This window comes from Eulemur rufifrons, chromosome 18, assembly GCF_041146395.1.
Source record: "Eulemur rufifrons isolate Redbay chromosome 18, OSU_ERuf_1, whole genome shotgun sequence".
Taxonomy (NCBI): Eukaryota; Metazoa; Chordata; class Mammalia; order Primates; family Lemuridae; genus Eulemur; species Eulemur rufifrons.
Genome location: NC_091000.1, coordinates 38,290,294 through 38,309,186, shown reverse-complemented (window position 1 = coordinate 38,309,186; position 18,893 = coordinate 38,290,294). Strand labels below are relative to the sequence as shown.

General features: G+C 42.5%; 1 protein-coding gene across 2 annotated transcripts in view; it reads right to left on the bottom strand.

The window, feature by feature from the left end:
* TMEM131L (transmembrane 131 like) overlaps positions 1–18,893 on the bottom strand; it is a 156,006-nt gene that overhangs the window by 12,188 nt on the left and 124,925 nt on the right. For both annotated transcript variants that reach the window (XM_069493662.1, XM_069493663.1), the window contains exons 26-29: positions 13,046–13,191; positions 4,560–4,684; positions 1,725–1,891; positions 490–675 (exon numbers count right to left, since the gene is read on the bottom strand). In XM_069493662.1, coding sequence (XP_069349763.1) covers positions 490–675; positions 1,725–1,891; positions 4,560–4,684; positions 13,046–13,191 — 624 coding nt within the window. The remainder of the gene's footprint in view (positions 1–489; positions 676–1,724; positions 1,892–4,559; positions 4,685–13,045; positions 13,192–18,893) is intronic.

The window sequence follows — 18,893 nt, the reverse complement described above, 5'->3', positions numbered from 1 at the left end:
CAGAGGCAGGAAGTGGAAGGGCGGCTGCCGGGGCTACAGGGAGGGAGGCCTGGCAAGCGACTGCCTCTGAGTTTCGGTCTTGCAAGGTGAAAAGTTGTGGAGACGGATGGAGGTGATGGCTGCACAACAGCGTGAATGTACTTAACACCGCAGGGCAGCGCCCTTCAAAATGGTTAAAATGGTAAGTGTTGTGTCATGTATATTTTACTATTATACAATAAAAAGAATGTACAAATGAAAAATTCAATGTAGATGCTCCTCAAACTGTGTCAAAGACAGACACTAAATGAAAATGATGAGGATGATGAAGGTAAAGAAAGAGGGAGGAGAGAGGAAAGACAAGAAAGTGAAGTCCAAAGCAAAGACCCGAGCCCACAGGCCCACGTGTTCCCTGGGTGCTGGAAGGCGGATCTAGGCTGTGTACCAGGTTCTCGGGAGGGCAGGCAGAAGGGCCACTCGAGAGCGCCCGGATCCCTGCCCAGGACTCACCGGCCGGCAGGAAATGCTGGGCGTCCACCACGGGCTTCTTGTCCCCGTCGGAGCTGCTGGCACTGCTCCAGCTCCCCCAGCTGCCCCGGCTGGCACGCACGCTGCCTGAGGAGCTCCCGCAGTCGGAGCTGGAATCGGAGCAAAACTTGTCCACACGCTTCTTCTCAGGTTTCTGGTAGTAACCCTCTGTGGGAAGCGAGAGAGAGCAGTCATGTTCCACTGAAACAGCTGTCAACTTGATGCCATTGGTAACAAAAGGAGAGAGGCAAAAATAGGAGAAAGACGAGGTTCAGCTGTAGGGTCAGCTCCCTCTCACCTCGCAGGAATGAAGAAGGAGTTCACAGGAACTAATGGTGGGACTTTAGAAAACAACAGGGGAAGGGCCATGTCTACTCCACCTAAGGCATGAGCAATTAGGGTAAGATGGCCAACCACCATATAACTGTTCTAGAAATAACAAATGATTTCTATCAAGAAAACTGAGCCTGCTCTCTTGGACTGGAGATTTGTAGGTAATTTTCTCCCTCTCACTTATTAAGACGTCCACTAGGAGTTTCAAAATATTATTGACATGTGCATGAGAAGAACCTCCAATAAGAACAAAAAGCAATGCATGTGTCAAGGGAATGAAAACCAGAGGGCAGAGGCAGAAACCAGTTAACTGGCTTAAGCGCACCAACGTGGGGCATGTGTCTAGGCAAAGTACGTGTTGACTGAGAGGGTCGCAAACCTCCACCACTCTGTACCCCACATGTACTGCCAAATTCAGTTTCCCTCCAGCCCCCTCACTATCCTGCACCTGACCCCGGACCTAGCACGGGGTGCCCCCCTATCTCCCACTCCCAGGGACACCGCCCAGCAGTCCTTAGGCGGGGCAGCAGCCTGGCCCTGCGGGAATTACCTGACTCGGGTACGGGGGTAGCACTGTCTCGCCTGGCTACTCCTCTCTTTCACCAAGGGGCTCCTGTCTGGAGCAAGCAGCCGCTGTTCCTTCAGCAACATGCAAGAGGACCGTTACAAATGGCCAGATTTCTTGCTGGGGGGACACTAGAGGCCTACTCAGGCTCAAAAGAATCTTAGCTGTCTGGTCTCACCCTGACAGCTTTCCAATTGGGCTTTAATTAGCTAAACTGCCTGCAAAGAGATAATATCAAGATGCCATTTCTCTCACTGAATTCTAGAGGAACCAAAACTCCCACCACAAGCATCCCTTGTAGCTCAGTGTCGTTACGTACCTGCCTCTCTCTGTGCCGCAGGCAAGCCGCTTGCAACTGCAGCTTCTGCTTTGCAGATTTCCCTGGCGTCGTCCTGTGTACCCCAGTTTCTCACATCCATGTCGCCGCTCAGCTCAGGCCTCTCAAAGTCATTGTACACGAGCTTCAGTTCACTCTGCTCAGAAGGCCTGGAAGAGCCACACAAACCACATCCGTGGGTTGTCACATATACATGCAGACTTCCCTTCCATGAGACTTACTAGAGGTGACAGTGTGAACCAGGACAACCTGAGGCCTCCTCTCTCTGGCTCTGGTGGGAGAATACGATGAGCGGAAAGGGATGCCAGTAAGAAAGGACTTCATTTTAGGACCAGAATTAATTTGGAGCTCACTTCATCTATTTTCATAGTTTACAGTGAGAGGAGTAAGACTCTACAAGGTCACCCAAGGTCGCATGATAAGTGGCAGGACCAGGACCAGAACCCAAAACTCGTGGCTTATTTTCCTTGGTGTTAGTGTGAAATATGATTCTCCATAGCTGAACCTGCTCCCTGGTGTCTGGCGGGAGGGACTCAGAGATAATTTAAATACATCCTCATTTGTTCATTTAGCAAACACTCCTCAAACAGGACAGTGACTGCCACGCACCACGTACTGTTACGAAAGGTGCAGTGGCTACAAAGAATACAGTTCTTCCCCTCAGGATTTCAATGTTGAACAACACCTCTATTATGACACCATGGACTCAAAGGCAGAACTGTAATACAATTTCATAAACAGCATGTGGAAATGTAGGAAATACTACAGGAGTAACTAGATGATTATTTCACATGGTCCAATGTTAGTACCTGGCGCTAGGTTCATAGGATGGCAGGTAAAATCAAATATGGGAGATGTTTTGGGTGATTTTACTGATTTCTAATCAAGGTAAAAAAGAGTATGACTAAAACAAGAGCCAAGGAAACAGACAATCCATCAACCACCACCACAACCTACTTCTTAAGCATCATGGTCCAAAAACATTATAATTAGCTATGGGCTACTTGAAAGTTATTTTTTAACAACTTATTTTATTTTTTCAGCATGTCAGAAATCTGCTTTTAAAAATGTATACTAACACTTAATTGGTGGAATTCCACTCTAAATTTGTATCTTTCTGTATGTTCATATCAGGTAAATATAATGCTTTTAAGTGACTTTATAGTCAATCAAATGCTTATACAAATACATGTATGGAATATATCTAGGTCTGAGTTTTCCTTTCTACAGAACACTGCCTTGGAGCTTTCAAATCATTTAGTCCACATACTCCAGGCCTAAATAAGGAAAATGACCTGTCAATAATTAGATTTTAGTGTTAACAAGAAATTAATAATGGATATATATGTTGTTTCCTATTTGCATTTTGCTGATTGCCCGAGGTGTGCTGCGTGCAGACCCAGAGCCTAAAGAAACCCTGGTGCTGTTCCCTGACCACTACCCGGTGAGAGCACGTAAGAATTTTAAGAATCACTGGGGAGTTTGTCAAGAGCTAAACCCCTGGCTCTGAGCTCCAGACGGCAACGTCCCCAGGGCCCCTAAACAGCACCATATGTGGCCTGGTGCCGTGGGCGGCCTGCCAGCATTCCCTCCCCACAACAAGCTCCCCTGCAGCAAAGGGGAGCCCTTGCCCCACACAAATTTGGAACTGCTAGAAAAAAATTTAACAGAACTGTATTTACAGATCTAGCAGAGCTCACAAGAAAGAGAAATCCCTAGAAGCCAGAACTCAAAAGAACAAGCCTGAGTGGGGGGGGTGGGGGTTACTGGACAGGAAACGGGCCTCACTGCTCAGCGGCCACATTTTAGTGCCCGCTCACCACGAGGGGGCCTGGGACTGCGTCTCCGCACGACACTGGGGCCCTGGAAGGGGGCTCCTCAGTGTGGGGAGACCCGAGAAGCTCTGTCCACGATCCCAGGAGGCACAGGCAGGGCAGCACGTCTTTGCCCGAGGCTCCCACATGTGCATGTCGGGGAGTTGGAAGCCTAATATAAGAAATCAAAACTTGGAGACTATATACCACCTGGGGGGCTTTTGGGGGATTTGTACCCAACTATTGACCTGGTGAAAAAAATCCTCAAGCTGAGAAATTTATGTACATTTCAATTTAGGGGGCTATTTGTGGCACCCCAGCAATAATCCAGGATTCTACACAATCCCTGTCCAGCTCCATGTACAAATAAGAAAGTGAGAGCTCAGGGAAAGCACATGCCTTGAAGCAAGCTTTCCAAAACAGAGTGCCAAAGTGCATGGCTTCCAATCCTGCCTCTGCCCCTCACCAACCTTGGCTTTAAACCAGCCGCGCAATATCTGGGCCCCTCACTTCCCACAGCTGCTAAGAACCTACGTGGGCAGGACTGAAGCGAAGTTTACCTGAGTGGTAACCTTTTTTTCCCTCCAATTCTATGTCATTATCATGACCCCAGATAGCCCAGGTGGGTCAGTGGCCGACCAGGAACAGGCGGCCCGTGTCCAGCGGTTTTCTCTGGTTCCTGCTCTGCAAACGCTCCTGCATTTCACAAGCAGAAGGAAGGGCTTCCCACGGAGGGATGGCTTATGCTTTTTCACTTCAACCTCCCATAGCTTTTAGCATTTTATAAAGAAAAAACTTTAAAAATTTGGTCACTTTAAGGTATTTTTAGCAAAATAAAAACAACGAGAAAATGTTCATTTTACAAAAAAGTTCAAAATACAATCATCTACACTCTCATCTGTATCCAACATAACAGAAATAAGACTAAAAGATAATAGTTAAATGCAAAACCGTAAAGTGAAAAATAGATCGAAACTGTAAAGGGATTGTAAAAATTACACACCTTGAGGCCTGAGCAACACCCCTTTTCTTGTTTTTTCTACATGTTCGGCTTTTATTCCAATTTAAATTTTGTAAATTTCCTTCCTTTTTCTCCTGAAGCTTCTTCTTCCTAGAAGGATCTTCTTGCTAAAGAAAAAAAAAGAAAATGTTTATTGGTTTAAACAGAGTAAACATAAATAAAAACCTGTGATTTTTATTTTTTTTAATTTTGAGACCAATCCATCTGAATTCAGAAAGTCCCAGCACTGGTGAAAACTGAGACATATGTTTCTCAATCTCTAGTTTGTTTTCATTTCCCTCCTTGCTCTACTTCCCTCAAGCTCCACAGAAAGGAAAGAAAAAAAGAATTTGTTGCCTATAAAATTCCTGAGGGGCTAAGAAAGAAAAACATCTGCTAGCAATTTATGGTCAGCTTGCTGTTAACTTTAGCAGCAATAAATCCTCCAACCTTCACCTGTTAATTTGGTATGTGCAACTCACATGAATTACTTACTACTGAAGAAAAATCAGGTAAAAACTCAACTTAGGAGCAAGTTGTGTACTTATGTTTCTATTTGTTTACAGATGAACTTTAGGAGCACAACCAATCTCCACAGAATGCTCCAAACTAGTTTAAGCTTCTTGGGTAAATAAGGCAAGAATATATTTGATGTTTTTGTTTTTTTTAGAGACAGGGTCTCACTCTGTTGCCCAGGCTATAGTGCAAATGGCTCGATCACAGCTCACTGCAATCTCAAACTCCAGGGCTCAAAGATCCTCCTGCCTCAGCCTCCTGAGTAACTGGGACTAGGGTCGTGCGACCACGTCCAGCTAATTTTTTTATTTTTTATAAAGGCAAGGTTCTTGATATGTGCTCAGGCTGGTCTCAAACTCCTGGCCTCAAGTGATCCTCCTGCCTTGGCCTCCCAAAATGTTGGGATTACAGGTGTGTGCCACTGCGCCCGCCTGCTTGATGTTTTCAAATGTGGTTCTGAAAAACTTAATTCAGCACGAGATGTAAGTTGAAGATACGTGTATTAAATATGTACAGTTTTTTAAATTTGGGCATTTTCCTCTTTTAATGTCAGGCATGGCCTATTAACAGGCCCAAGGGGAGGCAGATTCTCCTTGCTCTTTCAAATTTTAAAGCAGCTCAAGTCTTTAACATCTTCTAATACTTACTATTCCTCTTCCTTAAACACACTGCCCCCTTAAAGCAGAGACACTGACAGCAGGAAGGCGCTCACACACGGAGACTCAAGAGCATAAAAAACACATCTCTTAAGGTGTGAGGTCTCTTTGGGAGGAAAATGTCTTCTCCAGGGACCTCCCAGAAGCAAATCCAGTGGTGCAAAAGAGTCCACTTCCTATTGACCCTCGGGATTCACACTTCATGAAAAGCAAACATTTAGCTAATTTTACCTTCTTTTTCAGAAGGTTAATCCAGAAATCAGAGTAGGAATCCATGAAATTCTAACATACATTTGACTAACACATATGACTTGGAAGGAGAAAAAGAAAAGGGTTTAGGTGCCTGCATTACCTACATGTTCTACGCATGGGATACTGGAATTCTCATGCATCTACGAAAGCAATGTACACACCACAACACACACACACACACTAGAAATAAAATGAAATTTTAACTGTATATGCAGTAGGATTATGGAATTTTTGCTTTCTTCTTTATACTCCTTTAATTTTCCCCCCAATTAGTATGTATTAACTTTTTTCTGATTCTGAATATATTTTAAAAACCTGACAAGTAAAACATACAAAGCCCTATCTATAGGACCTTACGCTAATTGCTTAAGTTTGATGCTAAACAGACACAGGAGAGACAGACTTACGATCCAATGTTAAACATTAGACACACACTGTATTTATTCATGTACTGTTCCTTTGTGTATTTCTAACTGGGGGGGGGGGCAGTTTCCCTCTCTCCCACCCTGTCCACTCAAGGGCCAACAAAGGTTTGTCAACATAGCCAAGTACTTGAGCCTTTCCAACCCTCCAGGGTCAGGTACAAATAAAGGATCCATCTCTAAGTGGGGTCAGAGAAAGCATGAGCTGGCCAGCAGTCACACTGACACTTGGCTGCCTTTCTCAAACCCTCCTGGCTGGAACTGTCATCGCGTGCAAGCAAGAGGGCAAGTACGTTTAGGACTACCGAGAGGTGGGACTCGGCGGTCAGGAGCAAGCCAGAATCTCTGTGAGTGTCAGAGAGGGAAGGAGCATGCTGGACAAGCTGGCCCCAGTGGTGTAGGTAGAATGACCGAGACACAGGGTCCATGAGCAACACAGTAGGGGACAGGACAAAGCTATGGACGAGAGAGCAAGAGCATAAAAGATGTAGCGAGGAACAAAAAAACCAACGGAAGACCTTTGTGGAGCAGCCCCCGAACCAACAGGCAGTGGAGAAGGATCCGGCCGCCGTGGGGCAGAGGGAGGAAGGCCAGTGGATGGAACACAGAGGGGAAGTGAACTGGAGAGCGGAAGCAAGAGACTTGGCAAGAAATCGAGGAAGAGTAAAGGGCAAACTGGCTCTTTGCCTTCTGGTACAGAGGGTCTCGCAGAGAGGAAGCCGGGACTAGGGACATTGAGCCCCACAGACCTGCAACGAAGACCACGGTTCTGAGGCTAAACTGCCTGGTTTCAATCTCACTCCCTGGTTACTAGTTGGGTGATCTTGGGCAAGTTACTTAGCCTCTTTGCCTCAGTTTCCTGAGTCTTCCTCAAAGGATTATTGTAAGGATTAAATCACCTGGCACCTAGTAGGCAGTTTATATGAGACCTAGTAATCATCATCATCATCATCATCATCCTAACTATTGAACTGTTTGGACTAGTTAAGTTTGCCGATCTCCCTGACGAGGTGATGATTTAACTGATGGTAAAGAAAGATTCCCTAAGCTTTAATAAAAGCAAAGGAAGAAATCAAAGAGAAATCACAGACTGACTGCACAAGGGCATTCTTAAAGCCACTGTACATAAGTAAAAGGAAAGAAAAGTAAGAAAGGGTGAACTAGGAAAAAACTCTTGATGCACAGTATCTGATAGACAAAGACTTAATACCGCTAACATATAAAGTGCTCTCACAGAAAATAAGAAAACAATGACATTCAAAAATTGGCAAAGGACATAAAAAGCAAGTTCACAGAAGAAATATAGCCTGGGTGAGATGGCTCACACCTGTAATCCTAGCACTCTGAGAGGCCGAGGCGGGAGGATTGCTTGAGCTCAGGAGTTCAAGACCAGCCTGAGCAAGAGGGAGACCCCGTCTCTACTAAAAATAGAAATATTAGCTGGGCATGGTGGCCGGTGTCGCTCACCTGTAGTCCCAGCTACTCGGGAGGCTGAGGCAGGAGGATCACTTTACCAAATTTTGTAATGAATATTTTGTAAATACAGGTATATTTAGCTACAATTTCCATTTTCCCTATGTATGGTGACTTTTGGGACACCCTGTAAAATAATGTTTTCAGGAAAGGCAAATGATACTAGCTTCTATATAATTTTTCCATTTTTGTTTCAGAAAACACAAATGTGTTTACGATGCATGTTTATGCCTACAAACAGTAGGAAACAGCTGAGGAAGCAGGACCCTGCTAACACTGTCTGCCTCTGAGCAGTGGAGGAAGAACTGAGTGAGACATTTACTTCTTAATTTGTGGACTTTCTTTTCAGTGGCAGGATTTTGGGTGGGGAGTTTTACTTTTTTGTGTTTTTCAGAATTTTACAAAAACTGAAATGAAGGAAAGTGTTCACCTTTCCCTAGTAAATGTAAACTGAAATAAAAAACAAAACATAATTGTTCACCTATCACACTGACCAAGATTTTGCAAACAACAGATGCTGGGGAGGAGGATGAAGTCAGCGCTCGCAGATACCACGCAGGTGAATGTAAATAGGTACCAACTCTGTGGAAAGCAAGCTGGCAGCACACATGAGCAACCTTAAACAGTTGATACCCTTTAATTCTATTTCTCAACATCTATAACAGGGATATATCAGGTATATAGGCAAGAGCTATGAACAAAATTGTTCATCATAGAGTTATTTAAGAAAGTAAAAAGTTGGAAACAACCTTAAAGTCCAACTGCAGGAGAATGATTTAAATTATGGCACAGCTAAATGATGAAATGTTATGTAACCACTGAAAACAAAGCTTTCCCCCCTCCTCTTCTTTATGTTTTTATAATAATCATGAATTACTCTTCTGAAGAAGAAAAATCTGCTTAAAAGAAAATAAAAAGCTAGGGCTAAAATTTAGTTTGTGGATTCCAAACCTGGGCTTCAACCTTCCTTGCCAATAAATCTGGAGGAATGTTCCCCGTGTACATATAGACAGATTTATACAATTTTCTAAGCTGCAAAGTTGGGCCCTAAGAATGTGCAAGAAAAATAAACACTGAGCACTGTACTTGGGAATGTGCTTATTGAGAACGACTTTCCCCAAACGAACAATGAAATGCAAAGTACACTCATGGGATTTTAAAGAACAGTTCTACAAAAGAGGGATTGAGTCACAGAGACAGCAAAGAAATGACAAACCACAGCCCCCAAAATCTGCACCAAAAAATCCACCTTGGTTGACTAGGCTGGTGACAACTGTGGGCCACAGGGCTCTGCCTGAGTCCTCCAAACCCTGGGACAGGCATGCTTCCCGTGGAAATGGCTGCCACCTCAGGTGCAGATGTCTGTCCTCCAAGGTCACAGACCAGACAAGAAAGGAGCACCTTATATATATAACTATTGGGACCGAGTATAAGAACTGTCTGAGCTCTAGCAATAGAGGTAAAAGGCAAGGCCCATGCCCTCAAAGATCTAATGATAAGGACACACAGAGAAGAAAATAACTTGAATAAATTAAGAAAACTGCCATCACTAGAGGCCCAACTAAGCCTGGCACGGAGAGCCAGGGAAGACTTCGGGGCTCGGAGCAGAGTCTGGAATGGTGCCCACACAGGCAGTAGACAGGAGCCAGTGGCAGCACCAATGCCCCTCAGGGCCACCTTGGGCAGAGGGGACCTTGGGGTAATCCATTTCAGCCCCTCTTCCCAGCACTCAAGGCTGTGTGTCTGTGGAGTTGGAGCATCTCAGCATTTCATTGCAGGGCAACGGCTCAGTCTCCACAGCCCATATCAAAAGGATGTCAGGTTCAACTCCTAACTTCATTCATTACTCAAACTCACCGACTTTATTTCTGCTCTTGGAAGCGTGTCCTAGCCTCACCTGTGGGCCTAGTATTTTGTACATCTGCTATACCTGCACCCTCAGCATGTCAGCACTGCTCCACACCAGCTCAGGGTCACGCCCAGGCCCCTGGTCTTCCCTCTGCGTACACCTCCGAGAACCCACGTCTAACCGCCACAGGGATAACTCCCAAATCTCAAGTTTCAGGCCTGACTCGTCATGGACACTCTAATTGTCTATCTCCTGCTGTCTACCGCATGTATCACTTCAAAGTCCAGCCACCCCTCTCTACTGGTAATGATCGTCCTAACTGTCACTCTTTGGGACTTACTAGTTGTCAGTACTTAGTAAGCACTGCCATTCTAAAGCAATTCTCACATTAACCCATTTAATCCTCACATCCCTATGAGGCAGGTGTACTATTACCGTCCTCATTTTGCAGGAGGAGGAGACTGCGTTTTAAGTAACTTGCCCAGTGTTACAGGATGAGTAAGTGATATGCTGGATTGGAACCCAAAAAGCCTGGCTGTAAAGTCCATGCTCTTAACTGCAACACAACATTGCTTTGACAGATATAAAAATGAGCTTGTCACATACATCAGAATTCCCCAACTTCTAATCACCTAGGCTTTGAACCTTGGAGCTAAGCTATCTTTTGCAAATGGCTATGTAAAAAAAGATGACTTCTTGGCACTCACTCTAGCCTGGGCAACAGAGTGAGACTCTGTCTCAAAAAAAAAAAAAAAAAAAAAAAAGATGACTTCTCTCCCTTATGCAATTTAGTGCTAAGAAGTCCTGATGGTTTTTCTTCTAAAATGTCTCTCATCTACTCTTCCTATCCTATACCCCTGGCTCCTGCCCAAAGAAGGCCTTGATTATATCATACCTCCTGCCAGAGTAGCAGCATCCTTGTTAGAACAGACCTGGTACCCATTTCTTCTTTCTCCAACTCAGTCTCCATACACTCAGGCTAATCTTCCAAAAATGGATCATTCTCACATTCATTCAAGCATTTACTAAATTGGTTCTATGCAGCAGGCATCCATCCTGCCAGTCTTTGTGAAACTGAACTGAAAAATATCTAATTATCACCTTCAAGATCACAGCCTACATGTTGTTTCCAATTTATTACCCACCCTCCAACCCTCCCCTCCTATCCCCCATCCCCTGCCCAATTCAGGAACCTTCAATAGCTCTCCAAGATTTGCAGCAAGGTCCCCAAACTGCAACCCTCAGGCCAAATCCTCCAGAACAATTTTTTGTTTAGACAAATGCGCTTTGAAAAATTTTGATTCTGCAATTCCTTAGCAGGCAACGTTTCTCCAGTTCTCTACGGGCGCCACCACCTTCCTATTGCTTACGCTCACCTACCTTGCCATTTGTGTTTCCCACTGAGAGCCAATGAATAAAGTCTGAACTTTTAATCAGCATTCAAGGGCCTTCCCAGTCTGGTAGGATCCTGCCCTTCCCTCCCAGTACTTCCCACCAGGTGGCTTCTTCTCAATCAGATGACTCCTGCCTGCTCCCAATGATGCCTCAATGGTGCCTCCACCCTGGGGGGCTCAGGGTGCCTGCTGCCCACCCTCCCTCTCTGCCTTTCCACAGCCACCTGCACAAGTTTCCACCCCCTCCAGGAGCTTCCCACGACCACTGCAGCCTAAGTTGACTTTTCAATCTCCGACATCCCCTTACTGTATATTAATTTTGGTGCTCAATTACACAGAAATAACTTGCCTTTCTCAACCGACCACAAATTCCTAGTTTGGAATACCTGTCACATACTTGTTTTGTATCACTTCCATTGTATTTAAACAAAAACTCCATGTTTGTTATGAAGTTTAAGCAAAATGGAGCAACATAAAGAAAGGAAAAAGAAATCATACAAAATGATTTCTACCACTCAGAAATAATTGTTCTCCCACTGATTATTTCACAAACTTATTTTTAAATATTTTTCTATGAGCCTACACGCATGTAATGATGACAGGACAGATAATGGGAATAATTTATAACGCTGGGACTATATATAATTTTTAAATAAAAATTTAAGGCTCAATTTGATATGAATTTAACAGAAGAAAAATAAAGTAGAACCAACGGAACTGCCAGTTTTCAAAGCATTGGTTTTTTTACATGTGATATATTAACTCCTTAAGGATCTAAGGTTAGGAAAAAGACTATAAAAAATATTTTCTTAAATTTTAATTCTTTTAAATTACATGTTTCACTTTTACATAGTATTGTCTCTCTACCAAGAAAGACTAAAATCAAAACTTATTTTCACCTACTTCTAAATCCCACCTCCTGTTTTTCGCACATTATGTTACTATTTTTACTTTGTTAAAGTTTTAATATTTGCAATCTCTTCTGAAGTTTTATCTGCCAACTGTTTCACCTTAGTTCTGGATATAAAATGGATTGAAATCTCAACAACAGATCTTTATGCCTTCTGCAATCTTGAGTCCTTATTGTTACTCCTATCTTGGTTAGCTAAATTTCATTAACTTGATTTTTCAAGTAAGCCTCATGAGTTCATTTGTGTTCAAGGATGTCTGCCTGTTGCCTTTGTACCTGCATGTCAACTTGAGAGGACACAATTATTCTCTATTCACATTTCCATTCTCTCAATGATATTGTTCCACTATTTTTTGGCACAAGATGTTCCTATGGAGAAATCTGAGGCAAGCTTAAGTTTGTATTTCTTGACTTTCCTCCTTTTGTCTGCACAACTCTTTATATCTAAAATTCAATTAATTTAACTAGCATGTGCCGATGCCCATTATTACATATCAATTTTTCCTGGTGTACGGTGTTCCCCTTTGATCTGCAAATTTAGTTCTTCCCTCAGATCAGGAAAATTTTCTACTATTATATCATGAATACCTTTTTGATCTTTTAGCGAGAAGACCATGATAGATACGAGGACAAAAACAGACAGAGAGTATTCCAACTCAGCAGGAGTATGCCTGAGATATAGATGCCGGGTGACAACTGGGTAGAAGGAACATATGATCTGGTTCTACTCTGCCATCGTTCCCTAGGAGTTAACCCATTTGCTTAGGAATAGTTTCTCTTGAGAGTAAAAAACTATCTGGTTTCTCTAAAAGTTATTACAGCATCACCTACAGAATTATTAATAGAAGATAAAACTTTCTGAACAAAGACATCAAACTCATTGGTTATCAGTATGGATTCAAATGCAGTGAAAGTATGAAATATACAGGTTCACTTATTACACAGATTATTTGCATTCTTAAGCCCTAAAAATGGGTTGTGTTCTTTTTCCTAGGCAAGAAGAAAAGGAATACAAACCTCCACTGAAGGTATGTCCTGCTTCTCAGAACAAATGTCTTCTTTAGATGCTTTGTGAATCTTCTTTTCTGAAGATTTTGCATCAACCTTTTTCAAAGTTTCACAATTATCTACTTCATTCTTGGCAGGCACTTGCTGGTTATTCCCTTGAACAAACAAAAACAATTCAATTTCTAGCTAAAAATTGCCATTCATATTCCCCATAGTTATTAAACTTCTCTCTTACGCCAAACATCTCATTTGATTTAATGAGATTTAAACTTAAGGATTGTTTTTGACATCCCTGACGCTCTAGAAATTTATTTTGTTTACAGGTGAAAATACATTTAAATTAACAGTTCTACGAGTAATCTTTAAAAGACGTCAAGGGCCAGGAGTGGTGGCTCACACCTGTAATCCTGGCTAGCACTCTGGGAGGCTGAGATGAGAGGACTGCTTAAGCTCAGAAGTTCAAAACCAGCCTGAGCAAGGGCAAGATCCTGTCTTTACTAAACATAGAAAGATTAGCTGGGTGTGGTGGCACGCGCCTGTAGTCCCAGCTACTCAGGAGGCTGAGGCAGGAGGATCGCTTGAGCCCAGGAGTGTGAGGTTGCTGTGAGCTACGATGACACCACTGCACTCTACCCGGGGAGACAGAGTGAGATTCTGTCTCCAAAAAAAAAAAAAAAGAGATCAAGGAAAAAACATGGGAGGAGTACACCAATACTCATTGCATCATTATTCATGTTAACCAAAATTTGGACAAAATCCAGATGTCCACTGATGGATGGATGGATAAACAAAATGTGGTATATACATACAATGGAATATCATTCAGCCTGATTCACTGGATAACAATGTGAAATATTTAACACTACTGTACAGTTAAAATGGTTAAAAAAGGAATGACATTCTGACACATGCAAAACATGGATGAACCTTGAAGACATTATGCTAAGGGAAAGAAGCCAGACACAAAAGGACAAATGCTTTATCATTCCACCTATGAGGGACTTAGGTCAAATTCACAGAGACAGAAAGCAGAACAGTGGTTACTAGGGGTTAAGGGAAGCGGGTCACGGGGTGTTTATTGTTTGATAGGTGCAGGGCTACTGTTAGGGATGACGCAAAAGTTCTGGAAATGGATAGTGGTGGTGGTTGCACAACAATGTGAAAGTACTTAATACCACTGACCTTTATAATTAAAAATAGTTAATATGGTAAATTTTATGTTATGTATATTTTATCACATTTGTTTTTTTAAGTTAGGGCAGGGGGAGAGAGGGATAAGGACTTGGGTTTTGGTCATGACTCAGCCACTAATTCGTTTTACGATCAAAGTCAGTCTCTTAAGCTGCCTGTGCCGTAGCCTCCTTATTTATGAAATGAGCAAAGCCCCGCCTTCCTTGCCTACCCTGCTTGATGGTTACAAAGATGAGAACAGAACAGACACAGACGCAAAGCATCCCACCAAAGGACACATGAACAACTTCGGGGCAGGCCCTCCCCCAACAGCAAACGCCCGCCCTGCGCCAGGGGACAGTGCCCGGGGACCGCGCCCACGTGCTGCAGGAGGAACAGTCAAGGAGTCACATGGCAGAGGTGGATGCTGGTAGGAAACCTTTTCTGAGAACACGTTTTTTCCATTTTTCTTCCAAGTGATTTCATAACCGTACTTCTATCTCTTACCTCACGATAAAGGCAAATCAACTTCAACCCCACAGTAACCGGCCTCGGTTTTCTAACTTGGAACAGAAAGTATTTCAATACCTTCTCCTTTTTTCTTTAACTGAGAATCCTTCACAATACCTTTGAAATCTGAGAAAGTTTAGACGACCACAGTGCAAGTATTTCCTAGCAAAGGAGGCTGCAGGCTCCGGTGGGACGGACAGCTGGCCAGACAGAGGCTCCGCTGCAGCCCTGCGGGGGGCTCGGGCAGGGCAAGTCCCCACCCACTAAACGAACGGGACAGTCAAGCCCCCTCTGATTCTGAAATTCCAAAGCTACAAACTAAACTCACTCAGAACAGGAGACATAAATTTTCCAAATAACACAAGGTAAACGTACTTTCATTCTGTTAACAGAAAATGATATAAATATTATGTAACTAGAAAACTGCTGGGCGAGGCATGGCCCATACCTTGTAAAGTAACACGGGCTTTTATGGTGTAAGTACAACTCGGCATGTTACGTCTTATACTTGCAGAAAAAGAGGCCCTATCGCAAAATTAATTTAAGGTAATATTCGCCAAATGTCCTAAGATGAATACAGAAAATTAAAGGTTTTTGCTAGACTCATTACATAAAATATTATGGGATGTGTGAATGCCTTTGGCTGTGATGAAACAGACTTAAAAATGCAATGGTCAAAGTCGTATCCAGAGAAATATCTGATCACTATCAACTGCTTCCTTTAATATCCAGGAATAACTTTAACAGTAGAGTCAGCAAAGAATCTGAATCAAAGGCAACTAAGGAATTCCCGTCCCTACAGGACAGTCGGCCACCTGCCCGACGGGTTTAGAGCTGCCTTATTTAGAGGACTGTGGGGACTCGGCTTTCAGATACCCTTCAAACGGGCACATTCCTCAACTAAGAGCATCTAACAGCAGCCCTGTAGAGTCGTCATTACCCCCCATGTCATAAGCTGTCAAAATTAAAAGTCATTCTTTAGCAGAGATAACGCCTTTGAAATGTAATTCCTTCTACAACACAAACTGGATGTTAAACATCCACAAAGGAAAACACCAAACACTATGAATGAGTAAAGCAAACAGCCAAAGCAAGGCTGACAGGGTTCATAACAGAAGAAGAAATCATGAATAAGGATTATCGCTTAGGATTCTGGAAGCCATAAAAATGAAACAGAATACAGACACTGTCCTCAAAAAACAGATGCCATTGCTTTCCTAGCATCCTAATTCGTCAGAAAATAGATTTCCTTCCGTTTTCTTCAGCCCAAGAATACAGCACTGAAAGTATGAGTCATCAAATTTTCTTAGAAAGGATCCAAATTTAATAGCCAATACAAAACCACCCCAAAAAAGTAGTAAAGCACAGACTTTTAGAAAATTAGTAATGCCTTCTTTGGGGCTAAGAATCAGGATAATAATAAAAAGAATGTTAGCAACAAGTTTTTCAGTGATTCTTTCAGAAATTCTTACATGAAAATATTCAAGTATATGGAAATACTGAGTATTTAATTTACTTCCTTTAAAAAATGGAGCCAACTCATGTCATCCTATTAAGCAAGCAACTTTCCCATGACCTCAGAGTGTTTGTGACACAGTTAAAAATCAAAAACAAGTGGAAGAAACAGTAACAGAGGGGACAGGAGAAAACGCTGAGAGGTGACAAGTATGTTTACAGCCTTCACAATGGCAATGGTCTCACGAGTGTATACGTGTTCCCAAACTCATCAAGGTGTACACATTAAATATGTATGGCTTTTTCCTCCAAAAGGTGGTTAAAACAGAAAACAAAAACAAATGGAAGAACAAAGAAGAGTGAACTTGCCAGCTTCTGCCTCAAGTTGTACCGTCTCACCTGTAATTATCCAGTATATTTTGAGTAAACCATTAGATCTTCATTTAAAATTATTAGTATGTGTAAGTAAATGAGAACATTTTTTTTAATTTCTGCAAATACTAGTAGTTTCAGAAAGCTGGGGTATCTAATTCAGTGAAAACGTTCAGGTATTGTTAAGTTCGAGGCTTAGGGTAGTATTAAATTGAAAAGTCTATTATCCTTTACTTTATTATAGGTAGAAAGCAGAGAAATAATTTGCTATTTCTCTTTGGTAGTGCTGAGGCCAACCACAGCCTGTCTTAAGCCATAACTCTAAGTCTGTATTATATTGATCAGACAATTAACACAGTTACAAATGTTTAAAAAGAGATATATTTCAAAAGATTGCTTACATTTACAAATAAAGCCCTACCCTTGTCAGAGGATCAAGAGATTCTGGAACATGTAACAAATGTTTGAAAAATCTAGCTGTTTCATAGTTGTGTGACAGGTTGATGCCAAAAAACAAGTGTGGGAAAACAGAGCCCTGAAGAATCTGTCGACAGATTTCATTTCTAACAGAAATTGTAATTTATGATTTACTACAGACCCCTGAGAAGGCGGCAGCGGGAAAGGGGTGGGAGAGGGACAAGGCATATTTTCTGTTATTCAGAAAATAGTCTGTGTTTCTCGACAACAAGAAGAATATAGTCAGAGAAATATACCCTGGAACATTTTCCTCGCACACAATAAGCTGCACCCGGGAGGCAAAAAAAAGCCTCAGAACAGGAGAAGGCACCATTCTTCAGGTGCCTCCAGGAGCTCTGCTGGGTTCCTATTAAAGGCAATCTTCGCACTAAAATTGTTTCTACAGAGCATCTGTATACTTTGGGAGAAATGGCTGAAATGTGGCAAGCCCATTATCTGGTTTCAACTGAGTGAGTGGAAGTTCCCAATTCTGCTGGGCCACACAGTAAACAAAGTGACAAGAATTCAGGATCCTCAACTATCAGGAGCGCTAAGCTCAGCTCACAAGCCTGAAGCTGTTTCCTTCAGATTCCAGAAAGGATCTTATGATGGCAAGAACAACGGTTTGCACAAAGCAAAATACTTTCCACAATTAAAAAAGAATGAATTCTCAAAGTTGGAAGTGAAACTCATAAGGTTCTTGTATACATAGTTTTCTCATTCTTGAGTGTCCTTTCTATAGATCTGTTAGCCATCTGCCCCGTTCCTGCAATGCTTTCCTTTGAAATTTGACCAAAGAACCCAAAACCCTTAATATATCACTAGGAAACTTTGAATCCTACCTTTGAACTACAATTATCTTCTCCTAGATTTCTCAGTCCTTTCTTATTTTTAATATTTTCAATTCTTTACAAGTTTAAAATTGTAAATGGGTGGCAGGCAATTTATACACCTTTGAACCACTTGGATAATTTTCCTAGAAGAGTGTTGTAAACACAAAACAGAACAAAACACATGTCAGTGAATGACTTCCCTGGGAGGAATCCCCTGCTGCAGTCTATAAAAAGTACAGGACTGTAAGCCCCTTTGAATCTGCTGGTCTGACCATGTTGGAAAGCCAAAGTGTTATTTGATCTGATCAACAAACATCCTGATATCACTTAACATGTTGCTGATCCAATCAAAAAGCAGTTTAAAAGAAGTCTTACAGTGAAAGATTTGTCTCCATTTAAAACATTATAAACATACTAGTAATGTGCACAGGAAGGAAAGATTGTGAGCAGGTTTACCATCTACAATGATGTAGGCAAACCATATGCTTATGGACTCCCATATCGAATTTACTCATATTTATGAAAGTGTTATTACACGGTAATCTTAGCTCAATCTTGAAGCACAATTCAAGTGTCCTCTGGCCCACTCTGATACTCCACATCTGGCTCCTGCCTCTATGTTCCAACCACTTCAACATCCCATGACGTGGCAGAAGTTCCCTCCATCCATCCACCCACAATGCCACAAGCACTGCACTGCGCAGGCACATTTAGCTGATGGACACAATGGATCACAGAAATAGCACTTCAGGAGGGATGAGTCCCTCAAACAACTCTTATTTCAAGGCGCGTAAAGTCAGCCTATGTCAAAGGCTGTGCTCAGGCTGCAAGACTCACAGAACAAGGACAAAGCCCAGCCAGGACTCACTCTATCATCTTACCCTTTTATAAGCATTTTGTAGTCTTGACCCCACAGAGTGTCTGGAACAGAAACAGAATAGGCACCCAACCACCCCACCACAAAAAGCCCGCAGACGTGGCGTGCCATGGTTTGATTTGAAGATCTGGTTAACTGCATTCTCCAGGGGACATACTCACATGCCATGTGGAGGAGACACAGG